The 27,535-nt window shown below is 41.9% G+C and overlaps 1 protein-coding gene across 9 annotated transcripts in view; it reads left to right on the plus strand.

Moving 5' to 3' along the window:
* The window catches only part of RAPGEF2 (Rap guanine nucleotide exchange factor 2), a 248,001-nt gene that overhangs the window by 151,804 nt on the left and 68,662 nt on the right, over positions 1-27,535 (plus strand). The window contains exon 1 of one of the 9 annotated variants that reach the window (XM_057547441.1): positions 4,170-4,824. The exons of the other annotated variants lie outside the window; for them this stretch is intronic. Coding sequence (XP_057403424.1) covers positions 4,765-4,824 — 60 coding nt within the window. The 5' untranslated portion in view covers positions 4,170-4,764. Of the gene's footprint in view, positions 1-4,169; positions 4,825-27,535 lie in introns of those variants that run through there. 9 annotated transcript variants of the gene reach the window in all.

Here is a 27,535-nt window from a genome sequence, read left to right on the forward strand (position 1 = left end):
TCTCCTTTCTGTCTGTGAAGTTGATTATTCTAGGTACTTCATACAAGTGTAGTCATACAGTGTTTGTCTTTCTGTGACTGAATCATTTCACTTTAGCACAGTGTCTTCAAGGCGTGTCCTTGTTGTAGCTCATTAGAGAATCTTGTTCCTTTTTAAGACCAAATATCCCATTGTACTGATACGTATATACCACATTTTGTTTATGCATTCATTCATAGATGGACGCTTGGGTTGCTTCTAGCTTTTACCTTTTTTTTTTTCAAGGTTTTATTTTTTAGAGCAGTTTTAGGTTTACAGCAGAACTGAGAAAAAGGTACAGAGATTTCCCATATATCTCTGCCCCTATGCATAGCCTCACTCACCAGGATAGTACTTTTTTTTTTTTTTTTTAACCAAGGATGATCCTACATGGACACATCATATTCGTGCAAAGTCCATAGTTTACCTTAGGGTTCACTCTTGGTGTAGTACAGATGGGTTAGGACAAATGTATAATGACGTGTATCCATCATTATAACATCATACGGAGTATTTTCTCTGCGCTCTGCCTGTTCATTCCCAGTGCACCTCCCCTCCCTCCACAACCGCTGATCTTTTACTGTCTCTATAGTCTTGTCTTTTCCAGAATGTCGTGTAGTTGGAATCATACAGTATGTAGCCTTTGGAGGTTGGCTTCATTCACTTAGTAATATGCACTTAAGGTTTCTCTGTGTCTTTTCATGGCTTGATAGCTGGTTGCTTTTTTAGCGCTGGATAATATTTCACTGTCTTGACATACCACAGTTTATTTATACATTCACCTACTCAAGGACCTCTTGGTGTGGTTTCCAAGTTTGGGCAGTTATGAATAAAATAGCTATAAATATTCATGTGCAGGTTTTTGTGTGGACATAAGTCTTCAGTTGCTTTGGGTATATATCAGGGAGTGGGATTGCTGGATCATCAGGTAGAAGTATGTTTAGCTTTGTAAGAAACCACCACACGGCCTTCCAACGTGGCTGCACCGTTTTGCATTCCCATCACCAATGAGTGAGCGTTCCTGTTGCTCCACATCCTCGCCAGCATCTGGTGATGTCAGTGTCTGGGGGTTTGACCGTCCTAATAGGTGAACAGTGGCACCTCGTTATTGTTTTGATTTGCATTGCCCTGATGACGTATGGTGTGGAGCATCTTTTCATGTCCTCATTCGCCATGTGTGTATCTTCTTTAGTGAGGTTTCTATTAAGGTCTTTGGCCCATTTTTAACTCAAGTTTTGTCTTATTGTTGAGTTTTAAGAGCTCTTTGTATATGTTGGATAAGAGTCCTTTATCAGATGTCTTTCGCAAATATTTTTTCCCAGTCTGTGGCTTGTCTTCTAGTTCCCTTAATATTGTCTTTTACAGAGCAGAAGTTTTTAATTTTAGTGAATCCAGCTTATCCATTATTTCTTTCATGCATCATGTTTGGTGTTGTATCTAAAAAGGCATCACCGTACTCAAGGTCGTCTACGTTTCCTCTTATTATCTTGTAGGAGTTCTATAGTTTTGCGTTTTACGTTTAGGTCTGTGATCCATTTTGAGTTAATTTTTGTGGGTGGCGTAAGGCCTGTTTCTAGATGATGATGATTATTTTTGCGTGTGGATGTCCATTTGTTCCAGCACATTTGTTGAAGAGACTCTCTTTGCTCTATTATATTGCCTTTTCCCTTTGTCAAAGAACAGCACTGTTCACTTTTAAATAATTCATTTGTCTGTTATAGAAAAATGTTTGGGATTTTTTTTTGTTAGGGACTGGTTTACAAGATCACATATGGTCTTGCTAATGTCCATTCCCAGTCACTGGGGATTTCATTCATTCGAAAAGTGTTGATTGTATACAACACGTAGCGTGCTACGCACTGCAAGTCCAGTGGCACGCAGGCAACCGTGGTGCCGGCCGTGAAGGAGAGGGGTGTGTAGCAGGGGAAAAGCAAACGCTAACTGCACATAATTTCGTGATTAAGCGTGAACTCACGGCATGACAGGAAAAGTGATACACAACATGATGGTAGTTTTGAGGGCATTTCACCAGTGTGTTTTGAGGGGGGGAGTAGGAGTCGGTCAGGAAAGGGAGGGTGAGGGAGAGTTCAAGGCAGAGGAAATAACATGTGAAAAGGTCCTCTTGCCCCTTCAAGGAAGCAAGAGCAGCTGAGGTGACCTGAGGGTCTGAGTGTGGGGTGAGTCTTCAAGACATGCAGGTCTTGCAGATACCACAAGAGTTTTAGTCTGTGCGCTGAGATCAGTGGGAAGCCATGCGTGTGTCTGGGTTTGAAAAGGGGGCTCAATGGATTCAGATGGAATGACCAGATTTTAGTTTTTAAAAGATCTCAGAGGCAGTCTGTTAAATGGGTTGAGTGGACGAGGTTAGAACTGAATCCAGACAGTTCAATAAGGAGACTTTTTGCAGTTTTCGCGGCAAAAAATAGTGATCGGCGTGGGATGGTAGCAGCGGAGATGGAGAGAAATCTGAATTGTAGAGAAGGTAGAGACGTCATTAGTGGGATACTGTGACGGATCGGATGTGGAGAAGGGTGTTAAGGGTGACTTGTCGATGTCTCAGGCATTATAACAGGACCGTGGTGGTCCTTCATTTGAGAGGGCGGTGCGGTGAGGGAGTGACAGAGCCCAAGTAGGTGGTTGCTCGGAGGTTTGGGTGTGAAGTGGGGAAGGGGTCAGACAGTAGCCATAGGAGAAGGTAGGATCTAGGCAAGGTTTCTGGTTTTGGTTTTGTTTCTGAGATGGGAGACACCTAACATATTTAAAAGTGGAGAACCTCTAGTTGTGGGCGAGAGGTTGAGTGGATAATATAAGAAGTCTATGGAAGGGGCATGCTGGGGGGAGCAGGATCCCAAACAGAGATGTGGAGGGTCTGGCCGCCTTCAGATGTGAGGGGAGAGGAAAGAGAATAAGTGGTGTGGGAGCCAGCTTATTAGGGGGCAGCTCCGAAGTCAGTTACTCAGGTGCCTAGATTTTCCGGATCTATTTTCGATTGTGGATACCATTTATAGATAGATGCGACCATGAGAAAAGGACCAGGGCTTCCAAGCTAAAATGTCGACAGTAGTGCTGTCTTTTCAAATAACCTACTAACCCGGGGTGGAGTTCAGTGTCTGTGGTAGAATTACACAACCTTATTAAATTTCAACTTTCTACCTGTAAAAGAAGTTTGATTTGGTTTTTTAAAAAAAGCCTGAGTGGGTTTATCTTGATATTATTTGCAAGGTGCTGTGTGTGTGTGCCCGCGTGTGTGTATGGGTGTTTGTGAAAAATCACATCTTCTAAATTTATACAAAGCTTGCCTTTTGTGAATTTTTGGTGGGTACTCGTTTCCTGTAGCACGGTGATACTCGAGAGTGGGGAGGAGGTCACAGCCATCCTTGTTTCTTCCCCTTGGTGAAAAATCATGTTTTAGTTCAAAGCTGTTCAAGTGAGTCCTTGCTCTGCTTTCCCACCCTGTCTTCAGAGATATTATTTGGAGTCAGCAATCAATGGATTCCATCCCTCTGAGACTTGGCTTAACCTACAGCCGCTGATAAAATACAGGCAAGAGCTCGTTACTTTATCTGAATTGTCCATTGCTACCTTAATGAGTGAAATGGTTAAGTAGAGGAGGGGGCGAGCCTTAAGGAATGTGTGTACCGTTTGAGCTGAATATTTCAGTGTATATAGGGAGAGGGAGGGCGAGAGAGAAATCCACTTACATCACTAGAACTGCATTGAGTGTGAGCCTTACAGGTTAAGAGACTCCAGTGTCTTGCTTTCTGCAGGAAGCAGCAATGCCGCCTGTTTCCTAAGAGGAATTTTTTATTTAGAAAAGGAAGCTTTCTCTCTACCCAGGAAATGGCTTTCCTTGTGCGTTGCTATGCCAACTGCCTGCAGCCATGGTCCTCCAAAGTAAGCACAATAATGTAATTATATTGGTGTATTGCATTCAGACTCATGCTTCTCAAGACTGTGTGTGCATGTGCCGTGTTTCTGTGAGTGACTGTCTTGCTGGCAGTCATGCTTGTGTTGAGTGTAAGGGACAGGCGTCATTAGATCAAATGTCCATCAGTGTCATGCCGCTGAGATTAATTGTGCGAACTTGGTTAGTGGGGTGGGACAGAGATCACCGGTCACTGCTCCGTCAGCATCACTGGCAGCCTTCCGGGAAGAGGTCCCGATTCACACGCTCTGCCCTGGTTCTTCCTTTCTTTCTCTTTCTCCTTTCTTCCGTGGTCGAAGGGGTCCGTATGTGTGATTGCAAATGAGACAAGAGTATTAACAATGCTTGGCTGAGTGCTGAAGACTGGTTCCTCCACCACCCTGACTAAGATCATTCTGTAGGAAGCCTTTCGGAGGGGAGTCTGTGTGCAGTCAGCCATTTTAGCTTTTTTTTTTTTTTTTTCTTCCCCCTTTTCTTTTGCCTCTCGTTCTTCAGTCTCAGAAATGATCTTGTTCTCTGGGAGGACTGAGGGCTGGGTAAGGTTTCCTCAGTCTCGTCGTAGCCGGAGGTGGCTAGAGTTTCAGTGTTATAAAAATGGAGACCGGCAGGGTCGTGCGGATGCCTTTTCTGGTCCACGAGCGTGAGGGTTTTCAGCTCACCGGTAGTGAGACTTGAAGCGGCAGCTGGCTCTCCTCCTCCTCTTTTTTTCTCTCTTTCCTTTTCATTTTTCTTTTAATTCGGTGCTGTCATTGGGGTGGCTTGGCATCCATGAGAGACTGGTGCATGATGTGTAAATTCAGTCCAGCATATGTTTCTTCATTATGAAACCACTAGCAATCCCAGCTAAGCATGGAGTTATGGGCCAGCAGGAGAAACATTCAGTAAGTACCTCAAACGCCGCTGTGCTGTGCTTCCACCTCGCGTCATAGAGAACGGCTTTAAAATGGGGGTGATCGCTGTGTCTCTTCAGGGGAGGCATGTTTTTTAGAGGGTCTGAGAGTCTGCTTGGAGGAGGGAGGGTGAGTTACAGCTGGCTTGTTCTTCCAATTTTGCTGTGATTTAACCATTTTTTTTCAACAAGACCAGCAGTCCATTTAAAGCAAGATCACAAACATTGTGAAACACTGGACGGCTGATTTTTATAATCAGAAATTAAAACTTGGCAATTCAGCTTTAACTTAAGCACTTGAATAGTTTCTTAAAAATATTTGTATCGTTGAATTTAATGAGAGATCATGAAAAGGTTACTGGGAACAGGCGTCTGTAGTACGGAATTCACATGTAGGCTTGAAGGAAGGAGGAGAGCTTTGGTTATTGATTTGCTAATAAAACCATCAGTGGGACTCATCTGACTTCTTAACGTGAATTAACAGGTGATGAGAACACAGAATTTTTTTCTTTTTTTAATGCCACAAGTATCGCTTCTTTATAATTGATCCCATGAGTCAGCTCTGCATTTGTCACGCTGAAATCCCACAGGCAGCTCCTGCTGTTTGTGAGAAACACTTTTCTATGGTTAATACCAAGTCCAAGCCTCCTGTTCCAGGAATGTGAGTTCTCACTTTGCTGCCTTTATATCACCATGTTGGAAGTTTTCTGCCATCACACTAATTCATATGTGTGTGTCATATATATATATATTTAAATGTCCCAAATGAAAATGCATATATTTAAGCAGCTTATATAGTAGTTAGTCTTAAGTATTTTTAAAATGCCTATTTTTATATTCTGGCATCTAGCAAGTACTCTATTAGGGTATAGGAATTATCTTTTATGTATACTAAAAAGATTGAAATGTTCAACTCTGAAAATGGAGATAAATCGCTGAGGCTTTGAAAATTTATAGACAGAAGACCATGAATTAGAATATTTAGATGCCTAGGTTTATGGATCTAATTTGGTTTTGTTCACCATCACGAACAGAATTGTTAACTAAATCCGAGAGGTTTTTCTTAGATGAAGCTACCCATAAGGCATCGCCCTGCACGCCCAGAGAGTGGTGGGATGTTCCCGGGCAGTGGCTGTGTTGCAGGCGTGTTGTGATGCAGGGCTTGGAGCCCAGCCCCCTCGTAATGAGATCCTTGTGGTACCTCGCTAATTAAATCTCTCCGGATCAGATCCCAAAAAAGACCAGCCTTATACTTAATTTCACTAATAAGAAAGGTTGTTATAGAGAAGTTCTACTCGGGTTAGATTTTAGTAACAGGGCCCCTGACGTGAAGGTCCTCTGCACTCGGGATTTTTTCCAGGGACCAGTAAGGTGTGTTACTTAAACTGCACTTGAGGAACCTTAGAAGCAAAGTTCAGATCACAGGCTCTTTGTTTACCTTTTTCACATGTCCTTTCTCAGAATGGGGGGAGGGGCTTACTGAAATGAGTAATAATATAATTTTAATGAACAAAGAAAATAGTTTACTGGCGGGGGAGGAAAAAGTAGGACTAGATTTACGAAAAGGAGCAGTTGGGGCAGGTAATACCAAATAGTGTGTAGACGCCTATTCCATAAAGCGTATTTATTTCCTAACAAGTGCTTTACGTTTTAGTGAATTCCAGGGTAATGCTTTGACAAAAGTAACCCTAGCCATAAAATAGCTTTGAGTCAAGTGATACCTAGAAAGCGTGTCAGTGGTATCTCCCACCGTATTTCTGTTACAAATTGAAGTCCTGGAGTTCGCCGCCCACATCATCCTCTGGGGCAGGGTTGTCAGTTGGTGCCCTCAGGATCTTGCTACTTGCTCCTTGTTGCTGAGACCTTTGGTTATGTAGACTTTGCTGGTTAATGAGCAGACCTTTGAGGCTTTAATTTTATGCAGGAGGTGAAAAGGAGAGCAGTGTCCCAGCTCTCACGTAGTAGGTAGGTGACTCAGTATATAGCTGTTGAGCAGACATGAGTGGGACACCCCTCTTTTGACCTATGCGGCTTTATGAGGATAATGTCAGAGCTCATTTTAAATGCGTGAAGTTTGGTAACATCACAAATAACTTCCATTTTCACCTCTTGGAAAAGTTTGTGGCTTTTTAAGTGGCTTTGCTTCTTCTTTTTTTTTCCCCTAAAATTTTATTTATTTATTAATTATTTATTTATTTTAACATCTTTATTGGAGTATAATTGCTTTACAATGGTGTGTTAGTTTCTGCTTTATAACAAAGTGAATCAGTTATACATATACATATGTTCCCATATCCCCTCCCTCTTGCATCTCCCTCTCTCCCACCCTCCCTATCCCACCCCTCTAGGTGGTCACAAAGCACCGAGCTGATCTCCCTGTGCTATGCAGCTGCTTCCCACTAGCTATCTATTTTACATTTGGTAGTGTATATATGTCCATGCCACTCTCTCACTTGGTCCCAGCTTACACTTCAGCCCTTGTGTCTTCATGTCCCTTCTCTACCTCTGCGTCTTTATTCCTGTCCTGCCACAAGGTTCATCAGTACCGTTTTTTTTAGATTCCATATGTATGTGTTAGCATACGGTATTTGTTTTCCTCTTTCTGACTTACTTCACTCTGTAGGACAGACTCTAGGTCCATCCACCTCATTACAAATAACTCCATTTCGTTTCTTTTTATGGCTGAGTAATATTCCACTGTATATATGTACCACATCTTCTTTATCCATTCATCTGTCGATGGACACTTAGGTTGCTTCCATGTTCCTGGCTATTGTAAATAGAGCTGCAATGAACACTGTGGTACATGACTTTTTGAATCATGGTTTTCTCAGGGTATATGCCCAGTAGTGGGATAGCTGCTCAACATCACTAATCATTAGAGAAATGCAAATCAAAACTACAATGAGGTATCATCTCACACCAGTCAGAATGGCCATCATCAAAAAATCTAGAAACAATAAATGCTGGAGAGGGTGTGGAGAAAAGGGAACTCTGTTGCACTGTTGGTGGGAATGTAAATTGATACAGTCACTATGGAGGTTCCTTAAAAAACTAAAAATAGGCTTTGCTTCTTTGACTACGGAAGTGAGTGAGATACTAAAAGGAACAACATTGAATCGGGGGCTTTTTTTGAAGCTGTGGTTGAGCAGGGGTAAACTCAGTTTTTCTACTTTGTGAGAACCTTTCAGATCTTACGGGCTTTTATTCTTTCCCTGTCGAGCGCCGTGCGTTCTCTCAGCTGCTGGCGCTTAATAGGTGCACAGTAAACACTGCTGACTTTCTCATCTGAGTGAATTTGGGTTCGTGAAGCCCCATCTACCCTTTACACTAGTGCTTTGTGTGCGTTTTGTCACCTCTCCTCCCTGTCCCGGTCCCACCTGGCCAGGTGTGAACACCTGTGCGTCGCCGAGACGGCCCCCAGCACCGGGCTCTGTTCTCACCGCCGCCTGGCGCTCAGTCCGTCTCCACGGGAGCCTTGTGATTTGGGGGCTTTTGACAATAAAAGGAGATTATTAACATTAAAAAAATGTATGCTAAAACCACGTTTCAAAAAGACTGCTCTGGAACCCTAGTGGCACAGAATGTTCATAGATGTTACACAAGAAAAGTTGCACAGGCTTAGGAAGTTGGGGGAAACCTGGGGGTGACAGGAAAGGGCCGTTGCTCCGTTTACCAGCTGTTCCGTGTTCTACCCGCCCCCCCCCCACCCCGCCTTTTTGCGCACCTCAGATGAGCTGGCGGGAGGAGGGTGCCTTCAGCGTGCTTCTGAAAGTTGTGCGATACACGATGACTTAGAAACTTCGTAAATGTTTTACATGAATCACTTAAAATAAATCAACTTGGTATTATCAAACTGATCATCTAGTTGTCCTTTGCACATTTTATAGAAATTATTGATATATGTAGTGCGTTATCCTTACAATAAATGAGACTTCAGTCATGATGAAATGATGATTTTTAAAAAGTGGTTTATGTAAGAAAATGCCTACTTAAATGCAGGGAATAAACAGCAATAGCTATCATTTATTGAGTGCTTATTGTATGACAGGCACTGTACTACATATTATCTGAATTATCACAACAACCCTTTAAAGAAAGATTTGTTATCACCTTTTTAGAGATGATGAAAATGAGGCTTAGCGAGATTAAGAAATACCTTTTTCCCAGGCCTGTAGGTGGTGGAACCATCCCTGGAGCCTGGGTGTGTCTGATTTCACAGCCCTGCTTTAACCACCACCCTGTACTGGTTCTCCTCCTGTGGCCAAATTTAGTCTAAATCAGGTGTTTGGATTGTATACGTATCAGAGCTGATGTTAATTATTGGAATACACGACTTGAAAAAAATGCTTTTCTTCGGCTACTCTTGTTTTTCCTGGTATGTGTGACATTCCAAGTTCATATAAAAGGGCAACACGGGCTTCCCTGGTCGCGCAGTGGTTGAGAATCTGCCTGCCCGTGCAGGGGACACGGGTTCGAGCCCTGGTCTGGGAGGATCCCACATGCCGTGGAGCAACTAGGCCCGTGTGCCACAACTACTGAGCCTGCGCGTCTGGAGCCTGTGCCCCACAACAAGAGAGGCCGCGATAGTGAGGGGCCCGCGCACGGCGATGAAGAGTGGCCCCCGCTCGCCGCAACTGGAGAAAGCCCTCGCACAGAAACGAAGACCCAACACAGCCAAAAATAAATAAATAAATAAATTTTAAAAGAAATCTATTTATTAAAAAAAAAGGGCAACAATATCATGATCAAAATTATTTTACAAACTTAAAAAAAATAGTTTTATAGAACTATTTGATAGGTACAGTCAATACGCTCCTGTCCTTTTTGATGTGCTTTTGCGGCTTGAGTTGGGATGATAGGAATAGATGCCGTTTAGCCCAGTTCCTGCTTCCTCCGGCTCTTCTGTGTCTGGCCCTGGCGTGTACCTTCTCATGTTTAATTGCTGCTTAACTCTTTAGGCATAAGTTTGATGCCCGTACTTCCTCTGCGCCCTTTGTAACTTCAGATGGCCTGACCGTGGCCGCCTGCGCTCCGCGGGCAGCCCTGAGCCTGACGGTTCCACGTCCCCGTTTCCGCCTCGGTGGAGTCTGCATCTGCCACGGAGCCCGCCTTCTGCTCACGACCACCTCTCCGAAGGCCACGCTGGCCGTGGCTCGTCTGTAGCCACAGGTCATCGTTTCATGAGTCTGAGTTCCTCCTGGTCACCGAGGACCTCTGTAATCTACATTCTCTCGCTTAGGAGCATAGTTTTTTCCCAGCTGTGCTCTTTTCGCTTAGGACAAGGTGCTCTGATTACAGATGCTAAGGGCTCCTTTTCTTTTCCGATTTCTCAGCCTGCAGTGCTCTGTGCTTGACTTTCATTTGCTCCTTGTTTCTGTTCATATTTATCTCTGCTTCCTCTGAATAATGATTTAGCGCCACTACTTAATAATGTAATTCTTCATTTTATTAATTGTTGTAATTGCTTTGGTCTGTGCGGTGAGTTGAGACTTCGTATCTGGAGTGAATTCTCCCCCTTCCTCATACCAGGTGTGAAGAATATGGTTGGAATTCAGAACTGTTTATCAACTGTTAAGAGTACAGAATAGAGAAGGCGTTTCTAGGATGGAAGAATAGCAAGTGAGGGTCCACGGATATGAGGAATTAGAAGGTTATGAGAAAAACAATGAGATCATCGCTATTGGAATGGATTATGTCAGCGAGAGTAGGTCAATACAGGTGACAGAGAGGGAGGCGTTAGGACACTTGACAAATTAATGGCTATAATATGAAGATCCAGCGAAGGAGTGTCACCTCCTCCTCCCCCCCCCCCACCCCCCTCCTGTCTTTAACTAGAAAAGATTCAAGGAAACTCAATTTTGAAAAAATTGCTTTCATCCTACCATGACAATCTGACCTTGTCTGTAAACATTGGGTAGGGTGTCTTTTTAATATAATTTGATTGATGCATTTTCCTTAGCAGGGTAGAAAATAGCACCAAGATTAATCGTAGGTGTTAAGTTACACCTCTTTTGGGTTAAGACTCTACCTCTTCTTTATCTGATCTTTATTTTGTCTATTATGACAGATATATTTCCCGAGATGAAATAAACTATCTCTTGGGGAGGTTTTCCACTGTGCTAGCTAACAGAGGCCTGAGAGGAAGCAATATCCTATTGTTTTATTCAAGGACAAGGTCATCTTGCCTTGGATTTGGGCCAAGAAACCCTGGCAACAAATAATAGATCTTTTTACCCTGTCAGAAGTAAAGAAATATGTTTTAAGAACTTGCCAACGCATTGCATACACAACTTGTATGTATAAGATTGAAAAAAGCTCTATCTCATTGTAGGACATATTAAAGAAGAATCCTTACTTTTAGTCAAAAGAAGAAGCATACTTTCCATCCTTGCTTTTAAACATTGTTTGGTAATGATCGATTTAAATATAGACTACATAAAAATAAAATCAATTAAGATTAGTTGGAAAAGAGAATGATCAATTAAAAAAAAGAATACTCAAAATGCATCTTATTAGAATATCAAGTATTTCTTCTTTAACTATTTAATCATAGTAAGACTAAAGTTACAGTTTTAATTCTCATTTAAAATATCATACTTTATATGTTTGAAATACTGATATTAAATTTAAACCAAAATAAATACTCTGTAAATTTGGTCATGTAGATATAATTATCCCTGAAATTTCTTTAGTCCATTTCCTTGATTTTAGGCCTGACCATACTCTTAAATATTTTATTCAGGTAATCTGTTTAAGAATCCTTTCAAGAGTGATGGTTGAGTTTCCTTCTTTTTTCCTGTGCTTAATAATCATGTAAAAATTATTTTTATTTAATTTAAATCCTTAATGAAGTACCTTTTAGTGCTTACTTTATGTACCTAGTGAAAAAAAAAGGCAGCTTACTACTGTCAGGTCTGTAGCAATCTTCTGTAAACTTTTGAAAACTTTTCCTACTTAGATCAAATGACCATTTTATCTTTATCCATATATTTTATTTGGATTATTATTTAGTTATGAGCTTTTAAAGTTTTTTTTAAAACAAAAGAAAATGAGTGTCGTTATATACATAGAGGTATACTCGTGAGGGAGAGTGGGGTGCAAGTGTGTGTGTGTGTGTGTGTGTGTGTGTGTGTGTGTGTGTGATTTAAATGAAAGTTAGTAAATGTCCTTAAGGTCTCTGTTAATTTCCTTGTCCTAAGATCTTTGCTTTCTCTGACGTCCTTATTTCTCTTCATCATTAAGAAATGGTCTTTATTTTCGGAGGTCTGACTGACACATGCTTGTGACTGTTTCCATGTACGGTATTAAAATGCCAGGACTATTAGTACTATCTTAGGTGTTACATAGAATGAGTTAAATAAAAGTGTCTATTTTGGGGAACATAGATAAGAAGCTTGTTCAAAAACAATACAAGAGACCATAAATGCACATTTACACGCTAAAGCACGTGAAGAAATGATGCAAGAGAACACTCGCACCAAAGCATCACGTCGAGTGTAGCACACACGCTGGCCTCTCGGGCCCTTGGTCCTTGCCCCTCCCTTTCCTGCTGGTCTAGAGACACCCTGGCCACGCAGAACTGGTCACTTGTCAACCTCTGCCATTTCTTCTTGTTGACCAAACCTCCAGCGTGGGCGTTTTATGTTAGTTATGCTGTGTTTCTCTCTCTCTCTCTCTCTCTCTCTATATATATATACACATGGTGTGCCTAAGGTAGCAACGTCTGTATGTTGCAAGAAGAGCAGTGGGCTTACAGTTGTGGAACTAGATGTGTCAGATGACTTGTTTGAGGGAAATGTGTTCTGTGTTTGGTCTCGGGTATTTGAGCGTGAGGAAGTCTGGGCTCCTGTCTTAGACCTGCTCACAGACTAGGAGCAGAGAGAGACGCGCTGACACGTGCCCGGAGTCTTGTGGATGGGGGGCAGGGAACGTGCCGGCAGCTGGAGCCCACCAGGTGCGTGAGGTTGGACGTGGGGGGCAAGGGCGTTTCAGGCAGATGGACTTGGAGGTTTTCAGTAGAGCCTCAGAGTCACCCTGATGGAAGAGGAGAAGCCCAAGGTGAAGCGGGGTTGGAGCTGCCCTGCTCTCATATTCAGTGCCAGACTCTCGTCGTTGATAGGGTGCTGTTGTTCCTACCCCACAGGAGCCTGAATCCTCAAACACACTGAAATGGTGGGGCTGGCCAGAAAGTTCGTTCGGGCTTTCCCAGCCGTTATGGGGGGACCCGAACGAACTTTTTGGCCAACCCGATAACGACCCAGGGATCTGCAGGAGTTCCCAGGACTTATCAGGGGCTGGGTGGGGGGATCTCAGTGAGAAAACCATGCTGCTCCCGGTAACCCATCTGTAAACACAGCCCAGTGCGGGAAATAGTTTGTACCTGTGGTCATGAAGGCTGTCATCTGACCAGCTGTAACCCTTGTGAAGAAAGTTACACGAAGGGAAGGGATTAATAAGAACTGTAGCCTCGTGATTAGAGCAAGGCTGCAGAGCCAGGAGCCCGGATCTACGTGCTGGCTTCACCACTCGCTGTGTGATGCTGGCTAAGTGTTTAGCTCTTCTATTACCTGGAATCCTCCTTTGTCAAATGGAGATAAATGGCTGTGTGACGACTAGAGGTAAAATCTATGAAGTGCTTAGAGCGATGCATGGCCCGTCACAAGCACAGCTCTTAGGTTTTTTAAAGATGTTGTTTATCCAGAAGGTAAGGAAAATTAAATCTGTCGCGCAGGTGGGTCAGAGACTGTGTGTTAGGTTTTCCCTTGGCTTAGATGACGTGTCCTTGAGTTGACGCGCTTTGTTTTCTCTGCAGTTCCATACTCAGCAAGCAACCTTCTGTTGATTATTCAATATTAGAGTAAAAAAATAATAGCAATAATGTCATTAGCTAAAGTGGAAGGCTTTCTGTGTTCTTAGGCAGTGTTCTACAATAGAAGGATATCCCCTCTTTATACATGAAGAAATTAAGGCATAGAGCGGTAAAGTAACTTTCCCAAAGTAATACAGCTAACACATGGTGGAGCCAATGGCAGTCTCTCCTTGTACATGCAGACACACACAGCCACACACGTGTGCACATGCAGATCTATTTGTGGAAGCTACATGAAATACCTCAATTTGCTTCTCCTACATCGTTGCCAAGGATGGACCAATTCCTTGTTTTCTGTGTGTCCCGTGGATTATAATTCTCATCAGACAGTTTGAGAACAGGTTATTCCTCCCCCTGCATTCCGAGTTGATTTTCTTTAGTGTAAGTTTCAAAGGGATTTCTTATGTGTGATGTAGTAACTGCCATTCTTACCATAAAATATAGAGTGCTTTGATGTTGAAGGAAATAAACCCTTCCAGTTCGGCCAGAATGGCAAGAATACAATTTTGTATTGAAGAATAACTCTTTACATGAAAGTTTTCTCTTGTTAATGCAACTTTTTACAGGAAGGTCACCATGCTTATCTGAGATTTCCCATCTGTATGGTTCTCCAGAGGTCTTTTACAATTACTCTGTTTTTAGACTTGACTATAGAAAAGAATCCTGTTTCCGACTTACTGTTTGGATGATATGATTGCTCTCTTCATTTGTTTCCAGTTAGATAAGTAATTTATAAGGAGCTAATTTTAACATATAGCCAGATGAAAGACTTTTCTCAGCCAGACAGACTTAGCAACACTGTCTTGGCCATTTAAAATACAGATGTGAATAATAATTAGGTCCATCTTTATTACAATCTTGACATCTCTTTAGCCTTTATCGCTGTAACGCATATTCTTGGGACTGTGGAACATAACGGTAACTTGTAGGGGCTGTACTCTCACGTGGCCATCATGAAGTGACGTTGTATCCAGTGACGATGGTTCTCCTTGCATTAAGAACAGTCTTGTCTTGTAAATAAGTTCATTTGTATCATTCTTTTTTTAGATTACGCATATAGGTGATATATGATATTTGTCTTTGTCTGACTTACTTATTTGGGATTAACTTATTTGGGATTGCTATATCTAAAATAGATAACCAACAAGGACCTACTGTATAGCACAGGGGACGCTACTCAATATTTTGTGCTGGCCTATATGGGAAAAGAGTCTGAAAAAGAATAGATACGTGTATATGTGTAACTGAATCACTTTGCTGTACACCTGAAGCTAGCACAACATTGTTAATCAACTGTGCTCCAATATAAAATAAAAATTAAAAAAAAAAAAAAGAACAGTTTGTCTTGGCTCTGCTACTGGCCCTGGATTCAGTATCCATCCTTTGTAAGGAGGAGGGTGGGCGGGGCCTCCTCATCCTAGGCAGGGTTAGAGAGCATCCTTCAAGGCATATGTATCAAGTACTGGCTGTGTTAGCCATGGATATATTCATTACTACGTATTATTTCTTCTCTCTATTTTGTTCCCTCCTTCAAGTGTTATCCAAAGATGCTGTGGAAAAAAGATATTGCCGTCAATTGCTTTATAGTAAAGTTAACGAGTGTCTTTGAAGTGTTAGCCTGAGCCTGAGAGCAAAAGGGATGCACATGAAAGTGTCACGTGCAGCAAAACTCACTTATCACTGCTGCCCAGTGCCTGACACCGTCAGGCGTGCTGATGAGGACATTTAAAGCAAAATCCCCTTCATTTCAACTGTGAGCCTCTCCGCATAGTACTAGGAAGGAAGGTACTACTTCAGCTAGGTTTTTTATTTTTACAATAAAATATGTACCGAGACCTTGCTTTGAGTCCTTGTCCTGATGTTGACTAGCTGCTCAGCTACTAGGCAAGTCGTTTTTTTAAAAATTTATGTATGTATGTATGTATGTATGTATGTATTTATTTATTTTTGGCTGCATCGGGTCTTCGTTGCTACGTGTGGGCCTTCTCTAGTTTGCAGCGAGCGGGGGCTACTCTTCGCTGCGGTGCACGGGCTTCTCATTGCAGTGGCTTCTCTTGTTGCGGAGCACGGGCTCTAGGCATGTGGGCTCAGTAGTTGTGGCTCGTGGGCTCAGTAGTTGTGGCATGTGGGCTCAGTAGTTGTGGCACGCAGGCTCAGTAGTTGCGGCACGCAGGCTCAGTAGTTGCGGCACGCGGGCTCAGTAGTTGTGGTGCACGGGCTTCTCATTGCAGTGGCTTCTCTTGTTGCGGAGCACAGGCTCTAGGCACGTGGGCTCAGTAGTTGTGGCTCACAGGCTCAGTAGTTGTGGCATGTGGGCTCAGTAGTTGTGGCGCACGGGCTCAGTAGTTGTGGCATGAAGACTCAGTAGTTGTGGCGCAGGGCTCAGTAGTTGTGGCATGTGGGCTCAGTAGTTGTGTGCGGGCTTCTCATTGCAGTGGCTTCTCTTGTTGTGGAGCACGGGCTCTAGGCACGTGGGCTCAGTGGTTGTGGCTTGCGGGCTCAGTAGTTGTGGCATGCGGGCTCAGTAGTTGTGGCGCACGGGCTCAGTAGTTGTGGCGTGCGGGCTCAGTAGTTGTGGTGCACAGGCTTAGTTGCTCCGCGGCATGAGGCAAGTCATCTGACGTCTTCAAGTTCCTGTTTTCTCAGTTCACAGCGGAGATCATGATTACGATACCAGTCTCCCCACAGCATGAGTCTGAAGATTATGAATGATTATGGTAATAGCTACATTATTTTACTAAGTGCTTTACATATATTATTTTCTTCAATCATCAAAATGATACCAGGAGCCAAGTGAGATTCTCCCAGTCTTACAGATGAAAAACTTGAGGTTTAAAGGAGGAAAATATAAAAAGAGTTAATGTTTTCAGAGTCTTTTTGCAAGCTCTAAAGCCTATGTGAGTGTCAGTTATCGACATTAGATTATAGTACTCCAGGGTCAGTCCCTTGTGGGTTGGAGACCGACCTCTTCTGTGTAGCTGTGTGGCATTGAGCAGATGACTTGCATGTCCTGAACCGTTTTTCCTAGTCTGTAAAGGGCTGTTCATGATGCTCACCTCACAGGTTGCTTCTGGGGGGTTCCGTATACGGCACAGGATCTTGCACACAGTGGCATCCATGAACTAGATTCCCACTTTTCCAGCCAGAAGATTTCCCGTTTTTGGTTTTTAAATAGAATGTTGACAGTGATTCAGACATGTATTTTCCCTTATCTAATTTTAAGTTCATAGAACATGATTCTCTGTTGGACATCTTTAGATCAATCATGATTTGCTTTAAGGTCCATCATTAACTACTTTTTACAAATCGGTACTGGTTTTCAGAATAGCTCATAAAAGATCATAGTTGCTAAGAAAAATTCCTGTTCAATTTTTCACAAGTACTTAAAAAATTTTCCCCACTTATTAAGTGATTTTGTGCAAGCAGAGCTGCTTAGTAAGACCTGTCTGTCTTTGTAGTCATTTCGCGCGCGCGCGCGCGCGTGTGTGTGTGTGTGTTTGCAAGGAGGTATTTTTAGATAGTTTAGCTGAACAGCAATCTGACGTCTTTAGAGGAGACATCAGTTCATTATGTGGATACAAATTCTATGCTTTCAGCTTTTATACACCAAGTCTTAATTTAAATCTGTTCTTCTTGCCGTTTCTAACGAAAGAGACTATATCATGGTATGTATTCTGTTTCTTCCTAAGGCTGGCCTTTCTAGTTAACCTCTGCTTAGAGAAACGATCAAGGTAGAAATGCCTGTATTTGCTCACAACTTAATATAGATTATAGAAGCGTGGACTTTTGGGTCATATTTAAATATGCCATTATACATCATGCTACACAGTGTTTTTCTATTGCGATGTGATTCAGGGGATTTAAAATAGTCATTATGGGCTCATAAATGCTGCTTTCTTATAAGAAGAACAATTTAAAGGCCAGGATGTGGGAGTTCTATACCTCTAACTGTACATATTGCTTTATCGGTTCAAAAAATGCCTTTTGCTTCGTGAAAGATAATTTAATGCTGAGTATGTAAGAGGAACATGGTTATTTGCTCTTGTTGATCTAAACAGTGTTATGTATTAAGTTACGATATCTTCTTTTATCTGTTCTGTTTTTTCATCTTTTTAAGAATTCTGGGAAAAGAAGCTCTTGCAGCTTAAGCAAATTAATGTTAGTTGTTTGTGATACTTATTCTCACAAAAGGATGCCTTTGGTTAATAATAAGCATAGAACTGATATGTTTGTTTTTCTGATTCTACTATAGCTAATTTTGGGAAGATATTCATATAGAAGTTCAAAAGATTTTTTAAATTAATTTTCAAAAATTTCCTTTATTCATTTTCGAAAATTTAAAATCTATTTCTACTTCATGTCAAAATGTCACAGCTTGAGTGAAAACTTTTGTTATTCATTCAGATGTGTTATCTGTGTGTTGTGAAGCTTCCAGGATTTGAGGCGTGGTTTATAATTTTTAATTCAGTTATTTGATAATGTGTGAACCAACTGGGATCTCAGTGATGTTTTAATTATTGCAATGGAATTCTTCATATTTTACCTGATTTTGTAAACATGAAGTATTATCATAGAGAGATGAGTTGCTTAACCTACAGAAAGTCATGAGCTTGGAGAGTCAGGTTAATAATGGGTTGTATCTGAAGATGCAGAAAGCTTTCATTCGTCAAGAAAAAAGCAATAAGCAATATCTACATATATGGAAGGGTCAGACAGGACATTTTTGTAGTATGAAAAACAGAGGAAATCCTAAAGCCCTGACATTTAAAAAAAAAAAGCCCTTTCTTGTTCTTAAAAATTAGTGGTGTTATGTAACCGTTTAAGAATTTAGCTGAAGCCTGATATTAAGTGACTCAGATTCCTAGCTTCTTAATGATGCTTCTTTACAGTGAAATCCAAGCAGTTGCCAGATTCTTGAGCCATGAGTTCATTCTCCCTCTCCCCAAAATTCGCATGCCATCAAAATTGAGACTCAGTGCCAGAGGAGGTGCGAGCGCCGCAATTCTTATACGCTAAGTGTGATACACTGCACGTCATGCTGTTCCTCAGTGGAATCATTGATATTTCAATTTTAGAGAAGTGACCAACTTCAGGCTAAAGTTTCTTTACTGGGAAGTGGCGTAAAATCTCCTGAACCTGGCTTTATTGGCCCCTTTTCTTACTCCCCACAGCATCTGCACCAGAATAGCCATTGTTCTTTCAGAACCGTTCTCCCCAAATCAACCGAGAAAGGGCCCTGCCCTTCTTCTGACACGGGAGTGTATTAACCATATCAGCTAAACATGCTGTCCTCACGTCACCAGTGTTTTCCGGTCTCACCCCTGACTTCAAGGAAGACACTTATATAAGCTGCTTCTTACACACATCACCCCAAGGAGCCTTCAGGAACTGTGAAATAGAACACTTCAAGACTTTTTCCTAAGGTACCTGGTGGTTCTCACCACCCTAAGGAGGATTCAGGTTGGAAATATTAAGGATGTAGTTAATTGTCACCCCATTCCCCATCCCTGCCACACACACACACACACACACACACACACACACACAGAGCCAGTCATTGGCACTGAGATGAGTGAAGCAGTGTCCTTGTGGGGATGTGTCGTACCTGACTTCTCAGGTGTTCATTCAAATCGACACCCCATTCCCCCTACCCTGAGTTAAAGGTGATTCAATCTTATTGTTTTGTTCCATTCATTTCAAAATGTCTTATAGATCTGAACCATCATTAACTGGAATATATAGAATTCTTGGCCGTTGTGTCATGTGTCACCTTTCCCTTCCTCTCGCCTTGTCAGTTATTCACTTTGGAATTAAAGATGTCTTAATTCACTCTTTCTGCATTGACTAGAGATGATTTTTCACCTCCACGTTTCCATAATTGGAATATATTTGGTTTATTCTCCACGTTTCCATAATTGGAATATATTTCTCATTCCCCAGTTTCCCATCCTTGGTAGAATACATTAGAATAAGCCTTGTTCATTCATATGTTAAGATATGCAGATATCTACTTTGATAGGAAGGTATCTAGCTTATATGCATCAGAGAGTAACAGAGAAGACCATGGCCTGCAAGGCAAGAGGCCACACAAGAGAAATTAGGGTTTATCTGGTTTGCTTGATAGGTTTTGTTATTGGTGTCTTGGTTACTACTTCGTGTTTCTTGACTCTAATCTTCAAGTGAGTTCTCTGAATTGATCCGTGAGAGGAAGTAGCTTTCTATCTCAGGAGGTTTGTTAATCCTGTTGATAAAACCGAAAGCATTAAGGAGCCGACTTCATTTACAAAGGCACATTAAGTGAGATGGCAAACATCTAGCCAAGTTCATCTCAGCTGAACTTTTATTAGGTTTATACATTTGGAGGAGGCCACTAGGTATTTCTCAAGTTCTTTAAAAGAGTCTATGAGCAAAATCCTAGATGTTGAAGCTAACTTTACTTTAAAATATAATTGAATTCTTGTTTTACATTCCTGTGGGGCTATTTTGTCATGTTTTTGCTAGTATGTATCTAACACCTTTACCTTAATGGCTTAGCTCAAAAGGGACAGAAAACTTGAGACCTTCTACCTCTTATTACCCCGTCTGATTGCTGATTTCAAGAATCATTAGCTCACCACAGGATGGATCAAAATATCCTCTTCCTCCTTAGCATAATCATCTTGATCATCATTTATTATTTTTGTATGTACTAATATTAACCTGGAAGCACTTAACGAGCAGGTGAAAACTTTTACAAAGTTTTCCCCCCCAAACCAGACATCCGTTGGTTGATTATAATCAAAATTCAAGACTGTATATTCCATTGCCCACGAGATACTGTGAGGTTGTCACCTCGGATTTTTTTTTTTTTTTTTTTTTACTTTTTATTGGGGTCAAGTTGATTGACAGTATTGTGTGAAGCACTTAACGAGCAGGTGAAAACTTTTACAAAGTTTCCCCCCCCCCCAACCAGACATCCGCTGGTTGATTATAATCAAAATTCAAGACTATATATTCCATTGCCCACGAGATACTGTGAGGTTGTCACCTCGGATTTTTTTTTTTTTTTTTTTTTACTTTTTACTGGAGTTGAGTTGATTGACAATATTGTGTTAGTTTCAGGGGTACAGCAGAGTGAATCAGTTATACATATAATACATATATCCACTCTTTTTTTTTTTTTAAAGATTCTTTTCCCATATAGGCCATTACACAGTATTGAGTAGAGTTGTCACCTCGGACTTGACACAGCCGAAATATGACTTCTGGGTGTTCTCCCAACCAGCAGCCCAAGAAGTAAACCCAACCAGTCAAGCAGGCAGCAAACGCTCATGGTTCTCCAGGCTTCCTCCCCTCACCGTCCTTAGTGTTACCATTTACTGAGAGATGAAAACCGCAGACCTGCGCATTATCTTTGGTCCTTCGGGTGGCCCGGACTCCGTGCTCCTCCGCAGGGCTTGTTTATCCCTCCCTCCCGCTGGCGGCTCTTCCTCCATCGTTAGCATCCGGGGCCAAGCTCTCAGCATCTTCTCGCTTGGACGCTTCCCGCTGACTCCCGGCGTCCCCCTGACTTCTAATCTTGCTCTTCTCTGTGCCATTCTTCACAGAGCAACCCCCCTTATCTTAAAAAAGCAGAACCAGACCATGTCATTTCTTTTAAAATTCTCCAGTGCTTAGAATAAAATCTGCACTCCCTGCAAAGCTGTGCATGAACTGGCCTCATCTTGGTCTCCTCTCTCAGCCACTTCCCCCGGCTCCTCAACCTTCCTTTTGTTCATAGAACGGACCAAGCCACGGAGTCTTTCCACAAGTTGTTCTTTTCTGCCCGAATTCGGTCTCCTGTGGCCTTCACCTGGCCGGCTCCTAGACGCTCCGATCCCGGGTGCAGGAGGGTCTCCTGCCAGGCCAGTCTGGGGTAGCCACGCAGGCATTTCTGTTACAGCACGTTTTTAAAAGTATCTGCCAAGCATTTATTATTATGTTTGTGTTGTTCTTGCTGCTGTTTATGTCTTTACTGCTTATCTATTAAGTGTCTCTCCGTTGAAACGTAAGCCTCATGAAGGCAGGGACTTCATCTGTGAGATTCAGCACTTAATCTGGAGTGTCTAGGATATGTTTACCATGAAAAAGCCATTTAATCCATATTTACTGAATGTGTGAGAGATGAATTACTAAAAAGTACAATAAGGCAGATATGGGCAAACATCAGAATGAGTAGATAATTGTTTCCCCTTGAGAAGATATTTTCCCGCCTATGGCTACATAAACTTAGATGAAACTGAATAGGGTCTAAAGACTGAAGGCAATATTTACATTAGCAATCCTAACGATAAATTAGGATTAACATTGCTAACTATCAGCATTTTGTTATAATAAGTCATGTGGTTCTTTAACATTTACATAAAATATGGAAATAAATATTATTCACCTAAGCAGCTAAAACTTTCTGGGATAAGCTGTTTAGGAATTTTGGCTGATATGAAGTTTTAGGCATTTGGACATTCTATCTAGAAGGAATATTAATATGGATTATATGAAAGATCAAACTATCTTTGAAGGCCTTCAATATAATTCAGTGCCAAAACCAGGTCAAGGTACTTGCTTGTGTTTTTACATGGTGGGACCTCGACTGTCTAACATTATGAAAGTTACGTGCTTTTCTAAGAGCATTTGTGTAATATACATAAATTATGGAATTGAGGTTAAAATTAATTTTGGTTTATACAACATAATAGATCATTAGTAATGAACTCCAAGTTACTTTTCCCTTTTAGTATATTTTTTTCAGAATACTTGTTTAAAAATAATAATGGTACAATTTACATTGTAGAAAATTTGGAAAATACTCAAATTAATTTTTTTATTATATGAAAGTAAGATCTGGATTCAAGTTTTAACAGTGCCATAACTAGTTCATTTTTCTTGACATCAATTCCCACAACTGAGAAATGAGGAGATTATGCTAAATAAATCCCTGAAAATCCTTCCAGGTCTATAATTGTACTATACAAAAACTTAACATTTGCATAATGCTTTATATTACTAGAGTTCTTTCACGTTGGTCGTCTGTTCTTAGAGCTGCCTTGTGAGGCAGGCAGGATAGACCTTGTTATGTCTACTCCACACTGGTGAGAAAATTAAGCTACAAGGAATTAAAATGATTTCTTGGGTCACACAAACTGCTTGGATATAGCCATGTATTGTTTCTACAATTTCATATTATAATTTATGACCTCCTAATGCTAATCGCTGGTTAGGAACTTGGTCAAAATAAGTATTCATTTTGTTAGTATATTTAATAAACTACCACTCTGTAATAAGTTGAATATTTTTATAACCTGACCCCTTGTACCTGGGAAATTTGGTCAGGTACCCACATAACCTAGAGGAGGCCAGAACTAATTACTAAAGTGTTGTAGCAATCAGTGACACATAGGTGATCGCCCTGATGGAACTTTACGTAGATGGGATTTTATCTTTTGAGAAAGTTAAGCAGTTGATTGCAGAGGCCCCTCTACGCATCACCGGGTTAGGTTCTGACAGCTGTTAAGTTTGTTTGCTGTGGTCCCAAAGGTACAGCCCACTCCATCCTGACTCTCCCCCCGTTTCTCTTCTCCCCCCCCCCCCCACCACCTGGACATAATGATCTACCTTTCTTTAGAAATTTATTTTATTGAAGTACAGTTGATTTACAATGTTATACCCATCTCTGCTGTACAGCACAGCGACTCAGTCATACACAGATATACATTCTTATTCTATTCTTTTCCATTATGCATTGTCACAGGATATTGAGGATAGTTCCCTGTGCTATAAGTAGGACCTTGTTGTTTATCCTATATATATATATAATAGTTTGCATCTGCTAATCCCAAACTCCCATTACTTCCCTCCCCCAGCCAGCCTCTCCCTTGGCAACCACAAGTCTGCTCTCTAAGTCTGTGTGTCTGTTTCTGTTTCATAGATAGGTTCATTTGTGTCATATTTTAGATTCCACATATAAGTGATATCATACGGTATTTGTCCTTCTCCGTCTACTTACTTCACTTAGTATGACGGTCTCTAGGTCCATCCATGTTGCTGCAAATGGCATTATTCCGTTCTTTTTGATGGCTGAGTTATATTCCGTTGTATATACGTACCACATCTTCTTTATCTGTTCACCGGCCAGAATGATTTAGAAAACGTTACTGGATCCTGTTAGTTTCCTGTTTAAAAGCCCAGTGGCTTCCCATTGCCCTTAACAAGCCTCTGTGGTAGTAGGATTGGTTCCTACTACTCTGAGCTTGTTTTTACCCCTCTGTCCGCCAGTAACCTTGAACTTGGTTCCGTTTCCTGAGCATCCCCAGGTTCTTCCTCCCTCAGGGCCTTTGCCCTCCGTATTCCTTCCATCTGTCGGGCTCTCCCCCAGATCCCGTTTGGTTGGATCCTTTGTGTTTATTCACCTCTCATCTCAGATACCACTTTCTCAGAGCAGCCGTCCCAGTGCCCCGTCTACAGTAGTCTCCCCAGTCCCAGCGATCACGGTGCATTGCATCACTCCCCCCCCCTTTAGTATTCTCTATACAGTACTGATGATATCTACATTTATTTTATTTGTTTATCATTACTGATCCCTTCTTTCACCTTCCACCCTGAAGCCTCGTGCCTCCAGAAGGAAGAATTCCAGGGAGCAGGGCTTCGCCAATGCCTGTCGTTGCCGGATAACGAGCTCCTATAACTGCCTGGCTCACTGCAGTCAGTCCGTGAATACTTGTTAAATAATTGAGTAGATGAATGAATCTTACAATTCTGAGTAGAGTTCAGACACTCTCCATGTGCCAGGCTCCTCTGTTGGAATCTATACAGACAGGAACTCAAAAAGTTTTGCGTCCAGAAGTTTTGTCCTGACTTGCAGGAAATCCAAACTAAATACATTGCTTAACTGTGCTTACTGTTAGCCTAGGTTTAGTATAATCTCATCCTTCTTCTGTTGCTTGTCATTTCGCTTTATTCCGGCAATCTTACCTGTAATTGCTGGCAGAAAGGAGTGACTGTTGAATTGGGACAGGAGAGGCCATCCTAATTCATTTTCTCTCGGCCTCAGTATCCTCAGCTCTAAACTCGGGTTAATCGTTCAGTGATTTGTGTGTCTCTTCAGCACAGACTGTATTTCAGGCCCTTTGAGGCGAGGGAAAGGGTGAAGGAAAGGCAGCCGTGCTCCCTGTTGGACTTACTCCGGGAAGGCTGGGATGGTTAGAGCAGCAGCTGCTGTAAGGGGCCGCTGAGCTCTGGGTGACACAGGAACCTCTGACGACAATGTCTCACCCCCAGGAGGGGAGCTCAGGAATTAGGCAGCCCAGGGGCGCCCTGCTAGGAGGAAGTAATAGCAGAGGCAGAGGAGAGAGAGAGACAGGGTGTGGCATGAGAATGAGGAACCGAGAGGGGTGTGCAGTGATCACAAGGAGAAGAGGTGCGTGCAGTGGTCGGAGGTGTGAACCTGCCCCTGCGGCAAAGAGGGCCCCTGACAGGCTCCTGGCCGGGGATTGGCGTGATCAGGTGCGAGTTTTTCTATCCTCTTCTAGAAGTTCACTGAGCTGCAACGTGGAGAAGAAATAAAAGGGAAACGAGATTGTTGCAGGAAGCAAGACAGGACGATGGTGGTGCAGTGGCATTAGATGAAGTAGGAGAATGTATGTGAATCCCCATCAGAGGGTCTCGCGCACAGTGGGCATGTGGCTAATTTTCTAAGTTCTTGTTTCTGCTGAAGGTGAATCGAGGCTTTGTAAATTCTAGGCTGCGGAAGTTAAACTGTTTATTGTAGAGGACATTTTCAGGTTGTTAACACGTGTGTGTGCACACACGCACATGCATGCACTGATGACACCACAGGTTCTATGAAACCCTTTACAAGATTCCCTAAGTGTATCTTGATTAATGTGATTCTGTTTCCCTGATTTAAACTTGGGATTAATAAATTAATATGCATACACATTCGTGCTTAAAAGTTCAGAGAAAGCAGTTGAAGTTTAAGGAAAGTAAAAGCTGCTTACAATACTAGATGTTGGTCTTTGTTTAGGAGGGATGTGCTTCCTAAGACAGTTGCTCCATTGATTATGTAAATAAATCCTTGGAGATGACGAGAAGGTCACGAGAAGTGCTGGCACATTGACAGAAGTGAGGGTATTAAAAAGGAGTCGCCTTAGGAGGTCACACACGCTCAACTGTGTCCTGGTCATTCAGACTCTTCACCAGGTGATATGGTGTCTGAGGTTTACCAGTCTAAACAAACAAGCAAGCAAGCAAAAAAGACGGAAGGACGGAGGAAAAGAAAAATCTATTAGCCTTTATGCAGTTTATGCGGGATATATTTTTGATGGCCCTGGGCAATGAGTAATGCACCACAAATGTTCAGTTAATTCTCCCCCAGTGCCCTCTAGACAGAGCTAAAGCAATGAAATTATCTGGTGTGCCCGGGTTGACACACAAAGCCCTTGAAAATAGATGTTAAATTAGATGTCTTATCACTGAAGTCCTTGGAAATAAATGCCAAAATGAATATGTTTATCACTGAAGTAAAAGGAAAAGCTGATATTCTAGACACATAAAATTAATGCCCACTGTTTTGTGTGAGTAACTGAAGAGGGATAACGTATAATTATTTTTTGATTTAAAGATTATTGTCTAGCTAAGTTGTAATACTCATCACTGGAAAAGCGGCAGTTGTGGTTGTGTTTGAGTGAAATCTAGAAATGGAACCATTAGCGGTAGAATCTGAGGTGTCATTTGAAATCTAGGTAGTCTCGTGTGTGTGTGTGTGTGTCTCACACAGATATAAGAGGAACAGGGTGGGATTTTTCAGTAAATAAAGTTGTATAGCCAGTGTACCCGGAAACCATGACTTAGAACAGACATGGCTTCACAGTTGAGTCACTGCCCATGGGACATCAAGTAAGATGGGCTACGAGGTCCTTGTTTGTCAGTGGCCTCTTGGTACAAGTTGTAATAAACATCTTTTATTCAAGTTATGTGGAATTGCTATTGAATATTTCTCCAAAAGGTAATATATATCTGCATTAACCATTTTAGGAAAATGCTTTAAATTCGTGACGAATGTATTGTGGGTGCTAAGAACCCCCAATCTTTCCATCCCACTAGGGATGAGATCCAACAGCAGTCCACAGCTTTCCCACATGATTTCACCGTGGAGTCTCTCTCTGCTCTAATTCCCTCTGGTCTTCTCAGGGCTGATGCTGACTTCCTAGCTGTTCCTAAAACACGCCAAGACCACCATGCCTTTGGCTTGTGCCCTTGATGGCCTTGTACGCGGGACACCTGTTTCCCCATGTGTACCTGCAGGGTGCAGGCTTTCACTCCACTGAGGTCTTTGCTCAGAGGACACCTTAGCAGTGAGACCTCCTACCCTCTGTATCCCGTGTCCTGCTTTATTAATTTTCAAATTACTTATCTCTGTGTGACATGTTCTTATGCTTGATGGTCTTCCCTCCCAACCCCCAACTTCCTACACCTGCACACAAATGCTAGGAAATAAAGGATTCTCTGGAATCAGGGATTTTGAGTACATCGAAATTTCTTCCTAGGGAAATAAAAGTTTCATGAATTCCTATTTTTCAAAAGAGTATAGCTTACGTTTCAATAGAAGTGTTTTTTTCCTGAGCAATCAGTCTAGTCAATAAATTTTTGAGTACTGTACTCAAAATCAATTGACAGAGTAGGTGGCTTCTAGACTTAATTTTCCCTTGAACCTATTAAGCGGTACTTTTGGAGGACAAATAATTATTTTGGAAGCCTTATATTCCCATTGTGTAATATTTTGCATCTTGAAATTTGACTAAGTGCTCTCCGACTCATA

The sequence above is a fragment of the Balaenoptera acutorostrata genome, chromosome 5, assembly GCF_949987535.1.
Source record: "Balaenoptera acutorostrata chromosome 5, mBalAcu1.1, whole genome shotgun sequence".
NCBI lineage: Eukaryota > Metazoa > Chordata > Mammalia > Artiodactyla > Balaenopteridae > Balaenoptera > Balaenoptera acutorostrata.